The 18,811-nt window shown below is 45.0% G+C and overlaps 1 protein-coding gene across 1 annotated transcript in view; it reads right to left on the bottom strand.

Annotated features, from left to right (window-relative positions):
* Nucleotides 1–875: 875 nt before the first annotated feature.
* KITLG (KIT ligand) overlaps nt 876–18,811 on the bottom strand; it is a 133,765-nt gene continuing 115,829 nt past the window's right edge. The window contains exons 7-10 of the mRNA XM_069764383.1: nt 17,216–17,328; nt 13,733–13,806; nt 2,163–2,221; nt 876–1,484 (exon numbers count right to left, since the gene is read on the bottom strand). Of these exons, the coding sequence (XP_069620484.1) occupies nt 2,182–2,221; nt 13,733–13,806; nt 17,216–17,328 (227 nt within the window). The 3' untranslated portion in view covers nt 876–1,484; nt 2,163–2,181. The remainder of the gene's footprint in view (nt 1,485–2,162; nt 2,222–13,732; nt 13,807–17,215; nt 17,329–18,811) is intronic.

Genomic DNA, 18,811 nt, shown 5'->3' with positions numbered 1-18,811 from the left:
CAAACAAAAAAAAAACAGCAAAGCATTTTTCTTTTTTTTTTTTAAGTGAAATTGTGCAAGAGTGACATTTGGACGAGTTTTTTTTTTCTTTTTTGTTTTTACTACCAATGACTTTCTTTATTACAACTACTGTAACTTCAGAGACCATCATCCACCTAGTGTCCCACGTAAATATTAGCTATTTTTCACCTGTTCACCAAGAAGATTTAACTTACAATTCCCAGGTATATGCTGCTACATATTACTTTGAGAATTTTCTATTAATATCATATTTTGGAAATTTGCATTAAAGCATGGGCGTTTAACAGAAAAAAAAGATAATTATTTCATGTCACGATTATTAGGCTCAATGCAATGTGAGCAAAATATTATAACAGATTCCAAAGTAGCACTACAAGCAAATGTCACGACTGGCATATGTTCTCAAATGAATTATTAATGTTAGGACATCAGATGTGTAATAAAGTATTTAAGATCATAATTTCTACTATAGTAAATGGTTGCAATAAATAATTTAAATTGTATATAAATACAGACCACTTTGTTATGCCATTCACTGCATAACTGAATGTATTTTGTTTTCTCTTTTTTACACCCGCTCCAGCGCTATTTTTCCCATGGTAATTTGCTGGAGAAACATTCTTTGTGGCACAAATACTGTCATCAATCCTTTTGTATGACTGCAATCAGAGCTATGCCACAATCTCCCAGTGAAACGGATTTAAATAGATTATATCATTCATAGTTGGTTATATTATTTAGAATTATGTTGTATTCTTAATTTATAGCTAAAAATCCCGTTAAGCCAACAGAGTTACCGACTCAATGTAAGTGGTACATATTATAATACTTTATGTACAGAAATGCGTGTCTAATATAAAAAAATATATTTATTATGTGATCTTTAAAAAGTATATAAGTAAATCCTGACTCTTGTGCTAGGACAACTCGGTCCTTTATATATAGATATAATGTTGTTGCGAACGTTTCTCCACGTTTCTTCATGTTGACAAGGTGTGACAGTATTCCAGGAGTCGGGATCGTAAGGAGTGTTACACATTTTCATAAAACTAATGTATTTCTGCTCCATCTCATCAATGGTATGGTAAAACAACTCTGAATAAAAGGCAAAACAGACTAAATTATCCAGTAATTGTGAAATCTGTTTTTTTTTCATCTTGGCAGGATAATGTCTCTACCATAGAATTGTTTCCTAAGCGTTTAGTGTTTGGCATAGCTCTGTTTCTCCATATATCTTCAGTTACAAGTTCTCCAGAAATGATAGCTATTGTCTTAAGCAGACAAGACAGGGCAAGTGTGCATGGTAGACAATCCAGTGAGGCACAAACTCTTGCAAATGGTGTCAATTCGGGCGGCCATGATTCAGTTCATCTCAGAGGAGTACAAATATTAGTTTGCTGCACCAAAAGAACAGGAGTCTGTTTTCGACTGTTCAAGATTTAAAGCTAATAGAGCGCTGACACCTGTAGAAGAAATCAAGACAGAATATTCTCAAAATAGGTAATGTTTGGTATACGTTTACATACGGTGATGCCACTGCTGTCCATAGGCTGTGTCAGAAAAGTGAGTGAAGCTAAACTACCAGACAGATTAGGTGTTAAACTTGTATTCAGTGAAACATCCTGCTAATCCCAAACACATAAGATGGCCATGTTGTAGGGAATCTACCATCTCAGTAGTCTGCCATCAGGGTTGTGGAGTAGTTAAGACAAAGTTCTGACTCCTATTTGTTCAGGCCCGGACTCCTTCATAAATTTTCAATAATTTGTTAAAATACATAATTATCTGTCATTATTTCATAAACTTTAATATCATTAATAATAATAATGACAACAACAGATAATGTATTTTTTCCAGTAGGAGACAAATCTGGTATATTTCTACCTACTCCATCTGCACCCAAAATTAGCTCAAATATTGACTCCCTCCACACCACTTCAGAACATATCCCAAGATCACAAATACAAGTGGCTGTTTTTTCACTAATATAAAACACGTATCAATGCAATTTTTTTTGGTACTTCTTATTGTTGGCAATATTTCAGAAGGCTTGCACAAAATTTGTTACAAGATGAACTTATGGTATTTGTACCATTAAATAATAAAATGCATATTTGTAAAATGTCAGTGTAATTACTTACCAGATATTGCTGAAGATGTTTATATTACGGAGACTCCTCTTGCTGTCTGTTGTAGCATGCTAAAAAGATATAGCAGAAAGTATATTACATATACTGATAATTCATCACATTATATAGTATTCATAAGCAGACATACCGCCGGTTCAACCAGTGTGGCTGCACCAGGGCCCGGAGGCTCTTGCACGGAGACTAATAATGAGGGCAATCTAGCCAGTTTATCCGGCCCCGAGGCTCCGGGGGGCCCCTTGTCAGATTGCTCTCATGTGCGGTGGGCAGGGAGCAATCCCTGCAGCTCCGTTGCCTGCAAGAGAAAATGGCAATGGAGCTACAGTGAATTAATCCGTCCTGCTTCCTGCCCGCGCTTCCTGTCTCATACAGCAGCGGCTGAATGACATCATCATTCAGCAGTGTGTCTGTGCGAGACAGGAAGCTGCCAGCGATGGTGGGGCTTCAGGATACAGTGCGCAAAGGTAAGGTGAGGTGTGTGTATGCAGAGAGGTGAATGGTGCTGTGTGTGTATGCAGAGATGTGAATGGTGTTTGTGTGTGTGTCTGTGTATGTGTGTAGGTGGAGGAGAGGGAAATGATGGGGGTGATAGGGCAGAAGGCAATGATTGGGTTGACAGAGAGGGTAATGATGGGGGTGATGGGGCAGAAGGCAATGATTGGGTTGACGGAGAGGACAATGATAGGGCAGAAGGCAATTATTGAGTTGATGTAGAGGGCAATGATAGGGGTGGTGAATGGGCAAAAATGGGGGTGGTGGGGAGGAGGAAATGATGGAGACGGTGTAATGGGCAATGATGGGGGTGGTGGGGGAAAAGACAAAATGTTGTTGGTGTTGGAAAGGGCTATGATGGGGATGGTGGAGGAGGAAATGATGGAGGTCGTGGAATGGGTAATGATGGGGGAGAAGACAATGATGATGGCAGTGGAAAGGACAATGATGGGGTGGTGGGGAGGAGGCAAGCAAGGAGGAAGTGGAATGGGTAATGATGGGGGTGGTGGGGAGGAGGAAATTATGGAGGTGGTGGAATGGGTAAAGATGGGGGTGGTGGGGAGAAGGCAATGATGATGGTGGTGGAAAGGACAATGAGGGGGTGGTGGGGAAAAAAGAAATGATGGGGTGGGTGGATTGGCTAATGATGGGGTGGTGGGGAGGAGGCAATGATGGAGGTAGTGGAATGGCAATAATGGGGTGGTGGGGAGAAAGCAATGATGGAGGTGGTGAATGGGCAAAAATGGGGGTGGTGGGGAGGAGGAAATGATGGAGACGGTGTAATGGGCAATGATGGGGGTGGTGGGGGAAAAGACAAAATGTTGTTGGTGTTGGAAAGGGCTATGATGGGGATGGTGGAGGAGGAAATGATGGAGGTCGTGGAATGGGTAATGATGGGGGAGAAGACAATGATGATGGCAGTGGAAAGGACAATGATGGGGTGGTGGGGAGGAGGCAAGCAAGGAGGAGGTGGAATGGGTAATGATGGGGGTGGTGGGGAGGAGGAAATTATGGAGGTGGTGGAATGGGTAAAGATGGGGGTGGTGGGGAGAAGGCAATGATGATGGTGGTGGAAAGGACAATGATGGGGTGGTGGGGGAAAAAGAAATGATGGAGGGGGTGGATTGGCTAATGATGGGGTGGTGGGGAAAAGACAATGATGGGGTGGTGGGGAGGAGGCAATGATGGAGGTGGTGGAATGGCAATAATGGGGTGGTGGGGAGAAAGCAATGATGGAGGTGGTGAAGAGGGCAATCTTGGGGGTGGGGGAGATGGCAATAATGGGATGTGGGGGGGGTGGCAATAATGGGATGTGGGGGGAGGAGGACAATGAGGGGTGTGGGGGATTGGGATGGGAGGAAGGGGGATTTCTAATGGATTTAGGAACAGGGAGAGGTGGAGGAAGATGTTATCGATTATTATGTCTAGCACAGTCCCTTAGTATATAGTGTACTCACTTACATATAGCACAGTCCCTTAGTGTATAGTGTACTCGCTTATTATGTATAGCGCCATCCCTTAGTATATAGGGAGCAATCCCTGCAGCTCCTTTGCCTGCAAGAGAAAATGGCAATGGAGCTACAGTGAATGAATCCGTCCTGTTTCCTGCCCACGCTTCCTGTCTCATACAGCAGCGGCTGAATGACATCATCATTCACCAGTGTGTCTGTGCGAGACAGGAAGCTGCCAGCGATGGTGGGGCTTCAGGATACAGTGCGCAAAGGTAAGGTGAGGTGTGTGTATGCAGAGAGGTGAATGGTGCTGTGTGTGTATGCAGAGATGTGAATGGTGTTTGTGTGTGTGTCTGTGTATGTGTGTAGGTGGAGGAGAGGGAAATGATGGGGGTGATGGGGCAGAAGGCAATGATTGGGTTGACAGAGAGGGTAATGATGGGGGTGATGGGGCAGAAGGCAATGATTGGGTTGACGGAGAGGACAATGATGGGGCAGAAGGCAATTATTGAGTTGATGGAGAGGGCAATGATAGGGGTGGTGAATGGGCAAAAATGGGGGTCGTGGGGAGGAGGAAATGATGGAGACGGTGTAATGGGCAATGATGGGGGTGGTGGGGGAAAAGACAAAATGTTGTTGGTGTTGGAAAGGGCTATGATGGGGATGGTGGAGGAGGAAATGATGGAGGTCGTGGAATGGGTAATGATGGGGGAGAAGACAATGATGATGGCAGTGGAAAGGACAATGATGGGGTGGTGGGGAGGAGGCAAGCAAGGAGGAGGTGGAATGGGTAATGATGGGGGTGGTGGGGAGGAGGAAATTATGGAGGTGGTGGAATGGGTAAAGATGGGGGTGGTGGGGAGAAGGCAATGATGATGGTGGTGGAAAGGACAATGATGGGGTGGTGGGGGAAAAAGAAATGATGGAGGGGGTGGATTGGCTAATGATGGGGTGGTGGGGAAAAGACAATGATGGGGTGGTGGGGAGGAGGCAATGATGGAGGTGGTGGAATGGCAATAATGGGGTGGTGGGGAGAAAGCAATGATGGAGGTGGTGAAGAGGGCAATCTTGGGGGTGGGGGAGATGGCAATAATGGGATGTGGGGGGGGTGGCAATAATGGGATGTGGGGGGAGGAGGACAATGAGGGGTGTGGGGGATTGGGATGGGAGGAAGGGGGATTTCTAATGGATTTAGGAACAGGGAGAGGTGGAGGAAGATGTTATCGATTATTATGTCTAGCACAGTCCCTTAGTATATAGTGTACTCACTTACATATAGCACAGTCCCTTAGTGTATAGTGTACTCGCTTATTATGTATAGCGCCATCCCTTAGTATATAGGGAGCAATCCCTGCAGCTCCTTTGCCTGCAAGAGAAAATGGCAATGGAGCTACAGTGAATGAATCCGTCCTGTTTCCTGCCCACGCTTCCTGTCTCATACAGCAGCGGCTGAATGACATCATCATTCACCAGTGTGTCTGTGCGAGACAGGAAGCTGCCAGCGATGGTGGGGCTTCAGGATACAGTGCGCAAAGGTAAGGTGAGGTGTGTGTATGCAGAGAGGTGAATGGTGCTGTGTGTGTATGCAGAGATGTGAATGGTGTTTGTGTGTGTGTCTGTGTATGTGTGTAGGTGGAGGAGAGGGAAATGATGGGGGTGATGGGGCAGAAGGCAATGATTGGGTTGACAGAGAGGGTAATGATGGGGGTGATGGGGCAGAAGGCAATGATTGGGTTGACGGAGAGGACAATGATGGGGCAGAAGGCAATTATTGAGTTGATGGAGAGGGCAATGATAGGGGTGGTGAATGGGCAAAAATGGGGGTCGTGGGGAGGAGGAAATGATGGAGACGGTGTAATGGGCAATGATGGGGGTGGTGGGGGAAAAGACAAAATGTTGTTGGTGTTGGAAAGGGCTATGATGGGGATGGTGGAGGAGGAAATGATGGAGGTCGTGGAATGGGTAATGATGGGGGAGAAGACAATGATGATGGCAGTGGAAAGGACAATGATGGGGTGGTGGGGAGGAGGCAAGCAAGGAGGAGGTGGAATGGGTAATGATGGGGGTGGTGGGGAGGAGGAAATTATGGAGGTGGTGGAATGGGTAAAGATGGGGGTGGTGGGGAGAAGGCAATGATGATGGTGGTGGAAAGGACAATGATGGGGTGGTGGGGGAAAAAGAAATGATGGAGGGGGTGGATTGGCTAATGATGGGGTGGTGGGGAAAAGACAATGATGGGGTGGTGGGGAGGAGGCAATGATGGAGGTGGTGGAATGGCAATAATGGGGTGGTGGGGAGAAAGCAATGATGGAGGTGGTGAAGAGGGCAATCTTGGGGGTGGGGGAGATGGCAATAATGGGATGTGGGGGGGTGGCAATAATGGGATGTGGGGGGAGGAGGACAATGAGGGGTGTGGGGGATTGGGATGGGAGGAAGGGGGATTTCTAATGGATTTAGGAACAGGGAGAGGTGGAGGAAGATGTTATCGATTATTATGTCTAGCACAGTCCCTTAGTATATAGTGTACTCACTTACATATAGCACAGTCCCTTAGTGTATAGTGTACTCGCTTATTATGTATAGCGCCATCCCTTAGTATATAGGGAGCAATCCCTGCAGCTCCTTTGCCTGCAAGAGAAAATGGCAATGGAGCTACAGTGAATGAATCCGTCCTGTTTCCTGCCCACGCTTCCTGTCTCATACAGCAGCGGCTGAATGACATCATCATTCACCAGTGTGTCTGTGCGAGACAGGAAGCTGCCAGCGATGGTGGGGCTTCAGGATACAGTGCGCAAAGGTAAGGTGAGGTGTGTGTATGCAGAGAGGTGAATGGTGCTGTGTGTGTATGCAGAGATGTGAATGGTGTTTGTGTGTGTGTCTGTGTATGTGTGTAGGTGGAGGAGAGGGAAATGATGGGGGTGATGGGGCAGAAGGCAATGATTGGGTTGACAGAGAGGGTAATGATGGGGGTGATGGGGCAGAAGGCAATGATTGGGTTGACGGAGAGGACAATGATGGGGCAGAAGGCAATTATTGAGTTGATGGAGAGGGCAATGATAGGGGTGGTGAATGGGCAAAAATGGGGGTCGTGGGGAGGAGGAAATGATGGAGACGGTGTAATGGGCAATGATGGGGGTGGTGGGGGAAAAGACAAAATGTTGTTGGTGTTGGAAAGGGCTATGATGGGGATGGTGGAGGAGGAAATGATGGAGGTCGTGGAATGGGTAATGATGGGGGAGAAGACAATGATGATGGCAGTGGAAAGGACAATGATGGGGTGGTGGGGAGGAGGCAAGCAAGGAGGAGGTGGAATGGGTAATGATGGGGGTGGTGGGGAGGAGGAAATTATGGAGGTGGTGGAATGGGTAAAGATGGGGGTGGTGGGGAGAAGGCAATGATGATGGTGGTGGAAAGGACAATGATGGGGTGGTGGGGGAAAAAGAAATGATGGAGGGGGTGGATTGGCTAATGATGGGGTGGTGGGGAAAAGACAATGATGGGGTGGTGGGGAGGAGGCAATGATGGAGGTGGTGGAATGGCAATAATGGGGTGGTGGGGAGAAAGCAATGATGGAGGTGGTGAAGAGGGCAATCTTGGGGGTGGGGGAGATGGCAATAATGGGATGTGGGGGGGGTGGCAATAATGGGATGTGGGGGGAGGAGGACAATGAGGGGTGTGGGGGATTGGGATGGGAGGAAGGGGGATTTCTAATGGATTTAGGAACAGGGAGAGGTGGAGGAAGATGTTATCGATTATTATGTCTAGCACAGTCCCTTAGTATATAGTGTACTCACTTACATATAGCACAGTCCCTTAGTGTATAGTGTACTCGCTTATTATGTATAGCGCCATCCCTTAGTATATAGGGAGCAATCCCTGCAGCTCCTTTGCCTGCAAGAGAAAATGGCAATGGAGCTACAGTGAATGAATCCGTCCTGTTTCCTGCCCACGCTTCCTGTCTCATACAGCAGCGGCTGAATGACATCATCATTCACCAGTGTGTCTGTGCGAGACAGGAAGCTGCCAGCGATGGTGGGGCTTCAGGATACAGTGCGCAAAGGTAAGGTGAGGTGTGTGTATGCAGAGAGGTGAATGGTGCTGTGTGTGTATGCAGAGATGTGAATGGTGTTTGTGTGTGTGTCTGTGTATGTGTGTAGGTGGAGGAGAGGGAAATGATGGGGGTGATGGGGCAGAAGGCAATGATTGGGTTGACAGAGAGGGTAATGATGGGGGTGATGGGGCAGAAGGCAATGATTGGGTTGACGGAGAGGACAATGATGGGGCAGAAGGCAATTATTGAGTTGATGGAGAGGGCAATGATAGGGGTGGTGAATGGGCAAAAATGGGGGTCGTGGGGAGGAGGAAATGATGGAGACGGTGTAATGGGCAATGATGGGGGTGGTGGGGGAAAAGACAAAATGTTGTTGGTGTTGGAAAGGGCTATGATGGGGATGGTGGAGGAGGAAATGATGGAGGTCGTGGAATGGGTAATGATGGGGGAGAAGACAATGATGATGGCAGTGGAAAGGACAATGATGGGGTGGTGGGGAGGAGGCAAGCAAGGAGGAGGTGGAATGGGTAATGATGGGGGTGGTGGGGAGGAGGAAATTATGGAGGTGGTGGAATGGGTAAAGATGGGGGTGGTGGGGAGAAGGCAATGATGATGGTGGTGGAAAGGACAATGATGGGGTGGTGGGGGAAAAAGAAATGATGGAGGGGGTGGATTGGCTAATGATGGGGTGGTGGGGAAAAGACAATGATGGGGTGGTGGGGAGGAGGCAATGATGGAGGTGGTGGAATGGCAATAATGGGGTGGTGGGGAGAAAGCAATGATGGAGGTGGTGAAGAGGGCAATCTTGGGGGTGGGGGAGATGGCAATAATGGGATGTGGGGGGGGTGGCAATAATGGGATGTGGGGGGAGGAGGACAATGAGGGGTGTGGGGGATTGGGATGGGAGGAAGGGGGATTTCTAATGGATTTAGGAACAGGGAGAGGTGGAGGAAGATGTTATCGATTATTATGTCTAGCACAGTCCCTTAGTATATAGTGTACTCACTTACATATAGCACAGTCCCTTAGTGTATAGTGTACTCGCTTATTATGTATAGCGCCATCCCTTAGTATATAGGGAGCAATCCCTGCAGCTCCTTTGCCTGCAAGAGAAAATGGCAATGGAGCTACAGTGAATGAATCCGTCCTGTTTCCTGCCCACGCTTCCTGTCTCATACAGCAGCGGCTGAATGACATCATCATTCACCAGTGTGTCTGTGCGAGACAGGAAGCTGCCAGCGATGGTGGGGCTTCAGGATACAGTGCGCAAAGGTAAGGTGAGGTGTGTGTATGCAGAGAGGTGAATGGTGCTGTGTGTGTATGCAGAGATGTGAATGGTGTTTGTGTGTGTGTCTGTGTATGTGTGTAGGTGGAGGAGAGGGAAATGATGGGGGTGATGGGGCAGAAGGCAATGATTGGGTTGACAGAGAGGGTAATGATGGGGGTGATGGGGCAGAAGGCAATGATTGGGTTGACGGAGAGGACAATGATGGGGCAGAAGGCAATTATTGAGTTGATGGAGAGGGCAATGATAGGGGTGGTGAATGGGCAAAAATGGGGGTCGTGGGGAGGAGGAAATGATGGAGACGGTGTAATGGGCAATGATGGGGGTGGTGGGGGAAAAGACAAAATGTTGTTGGTGTTGGAAAGGGCTATGATGGGGATGGTGGAGGAGGAAATGATGGAGGTCGTGGAATGGGTAATGATGGGGGAGAAGTCAATGATGATGGCAGTGGAAAGGACAATGATGGGGTGGTGGGGAGGAGGCAAGCAAGGAGGAGGTGGAATGGGTAATGATGGGGGTGGTGGGGAGGAGGAAATTATGGAGGTGGTGGAATGGGTAAAGATGGGGGTGGTGGGGAGAAGGCAATGATGATGGTGGTGGAAAGGACAATGATGGGGTGGTGGGGGAAAAAGAAATGATGGAGGGGGTGGATTGGCTAATGATGGGGTGGTGGGGAAAAGACAATGATGGGGTGGTGGGGAGGAGGCAATGATGGAGGTGGTGGAATGGCAATAATGGGGTGGTGGGGAGAAAGCAATGATGGAGGTGGTGAAGAGGGCAATATTGGGGGTGGGGGAGATGGCAATAATGGGATGTGGGGGGAGGAAGACAATGAGGGGTGTGGGGGATTGGGATGGGAGGAAGGGGGATTTCTAATGGATTTAGGAAAAGGGGGAGGTGGAGGAAGATGTTATTGATTATTATTTGCAAAAAAGAAAAAAAAAAAAAAAAGAGCATGAACCGCACATCCCAAAATCATACGTTGATCTAAAGCCGCTAGGCAAAAATTAATATAACTGAATATGAGGTTTTCAGTTTAACATTCTGATCAGACTGTATGAAGCCCACTGCCACTTCACGGCAAACCTCGTAGTGGGTCCTATTGCCCTAACGGAGCGGAGCCGTGCGGCGCCCACTGCCACAGCGGCCATGCACCAGCAGGGCGGACGGCCTGTTGCCCCACAGCACCCATGCTGCAAGACTGAGTCCCCAAGACTCCAGACCGCGCCGCCCCACCAGCACAAAGCCACAGCAACAATGGCCGCCACACAGCACCAACACCAAAATGAAAGGAGCACTTAAACTCACCTTCCTCCAGCTCTTCAGTGAGAGCCAAAATGGGCTAGACCCCTTACTTTGCAGTCTCCTGCAGTGGGCTTCATACAGTCTGATCAGAATGTTAAACTGAAGACCTCATATTCAGTTATATTAATTTTTGCCTAGCGGCTTTAGATCAACGTATGATTTTGGGATGTGCGGTTCATGCTCTTTTTTTTTCTTTTTTTTTTTCTTTATTGATTATTATGTCTAGCACAGTCCCTTAGTATATAGTGTACTCACTTACGTATAGCACAGCCCCTTAGTGTATAGTGTACTCGCTTATTATGTATAGCGCCATCCCTTAGTATATAGTGTAGTCACTTTTTATGTATAGCACAGTCCCTTAGTATATAGTGTACTCCCTTATTATGTATAACACCATCCTTAGTTACATAGTTTCCTCTTTTAATATGTATAACACCGTCCCTTATTACGTACCATCCTCTCTAGTTATATATTATGCCCTCCCTTATTATATAGCTTCCTCTGCTGTTATATACAGTGCTGTCTTACACAGTGCATTCTTGTTATTTTTGTTATTCACAGAGCCCTCTTATTACATAGTCCCCTCTCTTGTTAGATATAAAATGACTGCTGATGGACGAGCCGGTAACCAGATGACCAGTCCATCAGCTCCTCCTTTGGAAAAGAAGCTTTCCTATGCTCCATCAGCCATCATTGCATTATACAGCAAACAAGACAGGACGGTATGTAATAAAAAACAGGGCTCTATATAATCAATATGTAAGGGTACCTTCACACTAAACGACGCTGCAGCGATCCAGACAATGATCCGGATCGCTGCAGCGTCGCTGTTTGGTCGCTGGAGAGCTGTCACACAGACAGCTCTCCAGCGACCAACGATGCCGGTAACCAGGGTAAACATCGGGTTACTAAGGGCAGGGCCGCGCTTAGTAACCCGATGTTTACCCTGGTTACCATCCTAAAAGTAAAAAAAACAAACGCTTCATACTTACCTTCCGCTGTCTGTCCCCGGCGCTCTGCTTCTCTGTGCTGGCTGTGAGCACAGCAGCCGGAAAGCAGAGTGGTGACATCACCGCTGTGCTTTCCGGCCGCTGTGCTCACAGTGAGTGCAGTAAAGCAGAGCGCCGAGGACAGACAGCGGAAGGTAAGTATGAAGTGTTTTTTTTTTTTTAACGTTTACGCTGGTATCCAGGGTAAACATCGGGTTACTAAACGCGTCCCTGCGCTTAGTAACCCGATGTTTACCCTGGTTACCAGTGAAGACATCGCTGAATCAGTGTCACACACGCCGATTCAGCGATGTCAGCGGGAGAGCCAGCGACCAAATAAAGTTCTGGCCTTCTAGCCTCGACCAACGACATCACAGCAGGATTCTGATCGCTGCTGCGTGTCAAACTGAACGATATCGCTAGCGAGGACGCTGCAACGTCACGGATCGCTAGCGATATCGTTTAGTGTGAAGGTACCTTAAGGGAGGGTTCTGTACATAACAAGAGATGGCACTGTATAATAAGGGACGGCAATAAACATAATAAAGTAGACTATGTAATATATACAGGTATGAGCGCGTGTGTGTGTGGCTATATATATATATTTATATATATATATAAATATATATATATATGTGTGTGTGTGTGTAGCCTTGTCGCCTTAAAAGGAGGGGGGCCCAGACATTTGCTGCACAGGGCCCCAAAGCTGTTTGTGTCCGCCCCTGATAGAGCATATTCATTAATAAGTCACAAAAAAGGACAAATCTCATTTCAGAGGCCATTTCAGTCTGCAATAATACAACACTTATAGTGCCAGAGGAGTTTCCTTGATATTGTTTGTGGTTTATTTCCTTCAACATAAGAGTGGGAAAAATATTATGATCTTTCAGTCACCTGGAAATCTTCTACACAAGTCATTATAAGTAGAGATGAGCAGATCTGACAAAATTTTAATTTGAGAAATTGTGTGGATTTTCCTGGAAAATTTTATTTGCAACAAAGTTATTCTCTGCGAATTCAATGTCCCTTATTATGCTGTTGGGTCCCTCTAGACCAGTGTTCCCCAACTCCGGTCCTCAAGTGCCACCAACAGGTCATGTTTTGAGGATTTCCTTAGTATTGCACAGGTCATTGAATGCATGCCTGTCCATGTGATGCAATTATCACCTGTGCAATACTAAGGAAATCCTGAAAGCATGACCTGTTGGTGGCTCTTGAGGAGCAGAGTTGGGGAACACTGCTCTAGACCATATACTGTAAAAAATAAACAAAAATGTATACTCACCTCTCCAGCCCTTACACTACTTGCTGCCAGCTGCACGGTCTACCTCTTTCCCCCCCCCCTGTCGTAAGCCACATCTCCTGGCCTGTTCACTCTAGGCCTGGATTTCTGGACGTGACAAGACCTTGGTGGTCACTGTGTGTTGCACATTGTGGTATCATGTACGTGTGACAAGGAGTGAAGTCCTGGCAGCAAGTGATGACAAAAAGAAATGCTTCTGCTCGGCATCCTCTTTGTACTGTTGAAACTTAGTCCTGTTCAGTCTTTGCCAGGACTTCTGGCCACAACCAGGCCTCAGCGGTCGCTGCGCGCTGCATCTGTGACATACGAGGTTTAGTGGCAGCAGGAAGATGCGGTTCTCTACCTTTATTTTTCTGAATTCGTGTAAAGTGAATTTGCAAAAGTCCATATTTTCAGAAAAGCTGTTTTTGTATATTTGAAAAGAATTCAATTTTACTTGAATAAATTTCCTCATCTATAATTATTAGTATGCAATGGGAGCAAACTAAAGGGAGACTGAATAATTTTGTGCCAAATACAACTTCAATCTCTACATAATATCTTCCCACCCTTATGACTTTTTTCGAAAAAAGGATCTAACAGACACATCCTAAAAAGACATATGTGTTTAACCAAGAAAAACTGGAATATATCAAAGACAAAATAATGCATGAAGTATTTAAAATGTAGAAAGGAACAAACAACATACTTTTCATTAGCCTCTCTTTGATCAATGGAGGTTTCAGGGATTTCGGTTGCTGTGTGACCTCTTCTGTGCTTTACCTTAATAATGGAAGAGATATGCATTTATGGGATAAATAAAAGAAAAAACATGGGTGTCAATTTTCAAACAGAATCAGAAAAACTTTAAAAACTTTGTAAAAAGGTCTATGTGGTGCAATGAGATTTTACATTCTATGCTCTGTCATTATTAAAGTGCAGCAGTAAAAAGGATCATAGCTTAAGCTTGTCTCATTTATTTTTCTAAACAGCAGTGTGAATTTATGGTGGGATTTAGGTCTTTACCATGCCTCCGATTGCAGATGTTGGCGGAAAAAAAAATGGGTATTTTGACTTTCAATTTTCTTTTCTTTGGCTGGAAAGTAAGCTACTGTACTACCAGTAGTAACTGCCTACTGTTCCCACTGAAATAAGTATACAATACTGAGTGTGCTTGTTTTCATGGAGACTTATGAAAACAGCTCTAGTATAGCGAAATAAGGATATTAAAACTTAACCTTTGATTAAGTATGTAAAACCAAGGAAAAAATATAATAAAAAAAGAACATGTGTTTCCACACAAGTGCCTTCAACCAGTTAACAGTGGAGTGTGCAGTACCTAAAAATGTCTTAATTGCTGTATTCAGCACATGAAATATTAGTAAGACATAGTCCAAATTACACAAGGACTTAAATTTGAATACCTGCTGTTTTTCTGATGTACCTTACAGAGGATTTGGGGCTATAGAGTAGATAGGGGGTCACACACTTGACTCCCCTACCCCCCACTACACACTGTATTCACTTTATATACCAATGCCAGAGCACTTTATTCCATAAGATCTGAAGAATGAGAGGTTTGAATTATCATTAGGATCTGCAAAAAATATATGGTAAATAAATTGCTCTAAACAAAGAGGCATATGTTAGTATATACTCATTGAAAGGAAAAATAATAAGGTATGCACCTTTAAGTCCTTGTGTAATCTAGACTATGTCTTACTAATATTTCATGTGCTGAATACAGAAATTGAGACATTTTTAGGTACTACACACTCCGCTGTTAACCGGTTGAGGTCACCTGTGTGGGAACACATGTTCTTTTTTGTTATATTATTATTAGTGATGAGCAATTAGCATTGTTGCTCAGGTCTCCCCAAGCATGCTCGGGTGATCTCCGAGTATTTTGTAGTGCTCGGAGATTTCGTTTTCGTGGCCTCAGCTGCATGATTTAGGGCTGCTGGACAGCCTGAACACATGTGGGAATTCCCTAACAAACAGGCAATCCTCACATGTATTCAGCCTGTCAAGCAGCTGTAAATCATTCAGCTGAGGCCACGAAAACTAAATCTCCGAGTACTAACAAATACTCGGAGATCACCCGAGCATGCTTGGGGAGACCAGAGCAACAATGCTATTCGCTCATTACTAATTATTATATGTTTTCATTGGTTTTACATAATTAAAAGGTTAAGTTTTAATATCCCCATTTTGCTATACCAGTTATTTATTTGATGGGTTGGATATAATTCCCTGTCGTACATTATGAAAACATTTGTTTTTTGCGGATCGCTCTCTAGCCCGACTCCCCAATATGCATGAATGCTTCGCTCAGCCAGCATTCATGTGTTCTCTATGTAGGGTGGGTGAGATTGCTGCTGCCACACTTCTGTTGTAGCACTTTATCTACTGAAGAATAAAAGAATCGAGAACTTATATTCAAACTGCCTGACCCTTAGCTCTCCTAAATAGCCTGTCGGGGGAGAGTCCCGCAAACACATTAAGGCTATGGTCCCACATTGCGTTTTTGCCAAGTTTTTTTCTGTAGGCAAAACATGTTCTCTTGTAAGCAGCTTCTCTACTGCCAAATAGCTGGTTTTGCTGCATTTTCTGCTGAATTTTTCAGGTACATTTGTCTCTTGTGTATGCAGATACAGTTTAGTGCCTGTCGCTCCTGAGTTTTCTGCACCAAATAAATGCAGGAAAAAACCCAATACCTGTGTTTCTGCTGCGTTTTGCACTCATTGCTTAATATGGGTGAAAAACCACTGCCAAAATGCTGAAAGTAGTGACATGTTGCTTTTTTCCAATTCAGTCAGGAAAAAAAAACAATGTGTGCAGGAGATTTCTGAAATCCCATAGCTTTTGCCGTTACTTTATAAGACAAAGCTTTTCATTTGCATAAAAAAAACAGCAAAAATGCAACGAGTGAACACAGCCTAAATGGTCAGCTCATCCCATCAAAAAAAAGGAGTTCTTCTGACTAATTTGTATGGGGGCCATAACGGTATGACCAGTCAGTCTTGATTTGCAATTCACTACCTGCACTAAAACTTTTTTTCCAAATTAATTTTTTCTTCAGGAAAAAAAAAAAAGCAAAGCACACAACTTTCCCATTTTAGGCCGGTTTCACACGTCAGTGTCTCCGGTACGTGAGGTGAGTTTCCTCACGTACCGGAGACACTGACACACGTAGACACATAAAAATCAATGCATCTGTGCAGATGTCATTGATTTTTTGTGGACTGTGTCTCCGAGTGCCAAACACGGAGACATGTCAGTGTTCGTGGGAGCGCACGTATTACACGGACCCATTAAAGTCAATGGGTCCGTGTAAAACACGTACTGCACACGGACGTTGTCCGTGTGCAGTCCATGTGCCGTGCAGGAGACAGCGCTACATTAAGCGCTGTCCCCCCCACTGGTGCTGAAGCCGCGATTCATATCTTCCCTGCAGCAGCGTTTGCTGCAGAGAAGATATGAATAATAGTGTTTAAAATAAAGATCTATGTGCCCACCGCCCTCCCACCCCCTGTGCGCCCCCCCGCTGTTCTGAAAATACTCACCAGGCTCCCTCGTTGGCTGTCGCTGCTTCTTGTTCTAGCCGCATCTTCTCCTGTATGCGGTCACGTGGGACCGCTCATTTACAGTAATGAATATGCGGCTCCACCTCCCATAGGGGTGGAGCCGCATATTCATTACTGTAATCGGCGGCCCCACGTGACCGTATACAGGAGAAGATGCAGCCAGAACAGGAAGCAGCGACAGCCAACGAGGGAGCCTGGTGAGTATTTTCAGAACAGTGGGGAAGGGGGGCGCACAGGGGGTGGGAGGGCGGGGGGCACATAGATCTTTATTTTAAACACTATTATTCATATCTTCTCTGCAGCAAACACTGCTGCAGGGAAGATATGAATCGGGGCTTCAGCACCAGATGCTGGTACGTGTGGTACCCAGCACGGTGCGTGTGGTACCCAGTGGGCACACGGGCAGCACACGTGTGCCGCACGTGTGCCACACTGATGTGCCACAGAAACGTAGGGGCACACGGACACGGATAATTCCGGTACCGGAATTATCTGGATGTGTGAAACCAGCCTTATGGTGATAGAGGCCTATCATAATTATAAATTGAACAAGAATGACTAACTTCCTACTAGATGATATAGGCAATGCATGCTATAAACCTTACCTTCCAACATAAAACACCAAAGGCAAATCCAACAACTAGCGACATCAGTACTATTGATGCTATGCTTGGCCACTGTAATGACAGCCTGCTGATTTCACTTGGCCCTGTGTACCCTGTAAGGAAACATAGCGAAAAGTTTACATATCCAATTAAAAGGCCTACGGTACTCAAAAAAGCACTTTTTTTTATAACAAAAATAAATGTATGAAGATGAAATAAATAAATTGGAGTTTAGAGAGTTCAAGCTACCACCTTTTTTTTACTTTAAGTATGGTAAATTAATGTAGAAGTTGTCCAAAATGTTAGGTTCTCTAAACATTTACTGTACAAAATATTATACTTGGCATTTGAATATTTTCATAAAGGGACATGATGATTAGCTGTCCTCATAATCACATTTGCAAATAAAACTAAGCAACCCAGACAATATACCTGGCCTCTCTAGTTAGAATGAATCTTGGTTTTATCTAACAATGTTAAATAATTGCATTGAATACTCCATTTTATGTATCTTCCCCATCTCCTCTCCAGTTATCAGCTATAACATGTCATAATAAAACATGAGAAATGGAAGAAATTTTAGAACTTGTGTAATTCAGCAATCTTCTTGTTTACTGAAGAAATAAACAGATATCCAGACTTCTAATGCTGAAAATATTACAGAAGATAAACTCAGACTTATGTTTTGAGTGGAAAAATCCCAATATTTAATCTAATTAATAAATAAAACCGAGTTTACTTGGCCATCACTAAGAAAGGGTCTAACCTGTTGGTAAATATTAAAATTTGTAGCGTAATAAAAATGGTGACCATCAACTAAATAGCACCCTACTGAACGAGAGGACTCATCACTTAATGATACATCTGAAGCACTTCAAAGTCCATTGGAGATTTTCAAGGGTGTGAAATTCATCTTTGTTATTCACTGTTGACAGGAGCACTGCTAATGTGTAGTGCACTACTGCTTCATTCAGAGGGGGCTTTCAGACCCTAATCCTTGAAATTAAAAGAGGTTCCAAAAGTTGGACCTCAAATGATCAACCATTTATTATTAATCCTAAAATGGCAACCCATTTAACTCTTAAGCCTTGGCTATACACCCCAACTTTTCACCAGAGGAGATCAACTGAAACTCTCGAAGACTTTCTGTAACATCTGTGCCGATTCATGCCTCCTCTGTTTCCACTTTGTCTTTTGGTGCTTGTGATGCTTTTCCTGTTTTGTTACCTGGGACTTGTTGCTGCTTTATAAGAGCGCCATGGGGTTAATTTTGGTCTAGGTTTAGATAACACCTTCCTTACAGCCCTGGTAAGGGCAATCAGCTGTTAACCCCTTAAGCTCTGACTCCACTGCCAGTCAATAGCATTGCTATCCTGGTGTATACTGTTTGTAGTTCTGATCCTGTTCTTTGACCTAGCCTTGACTTTTGACTACTCACTTGGTTTACGATTTTGTCCCTGACGTGACCTCTTTTCACTTTGACCCTGCTTGATTACCCTTCCTGCTTCTGGTTCACTATTATGAATGGAAATCCTTGCATGGAAGCATTCTACTGTACCCCGATGTAAGACCAGGGGATAAAGGGTGGTCAGGGTT

The sequence above is a fragment of the Ranitomeya imitator genome, chromosome 4, assembly GCF_032444005.1.
Source record: "Ranitomeya imitator isolate aRanImi1 chromosome 4, aRanImi1.pri, whole genome shotgun sequence".
Taxonomy (NCBI): domain Eukaryota; kingdom Metazoa; phylum Chordata; class Amphibia; order Anura; family Dendrobatidae; genus Ranitomeya; species Ranitomeya imitator.
Note: the sequence above shows the minus strand (reverse complement) of the source record. Positions and strands in the feature narration are given on the sequence as shown.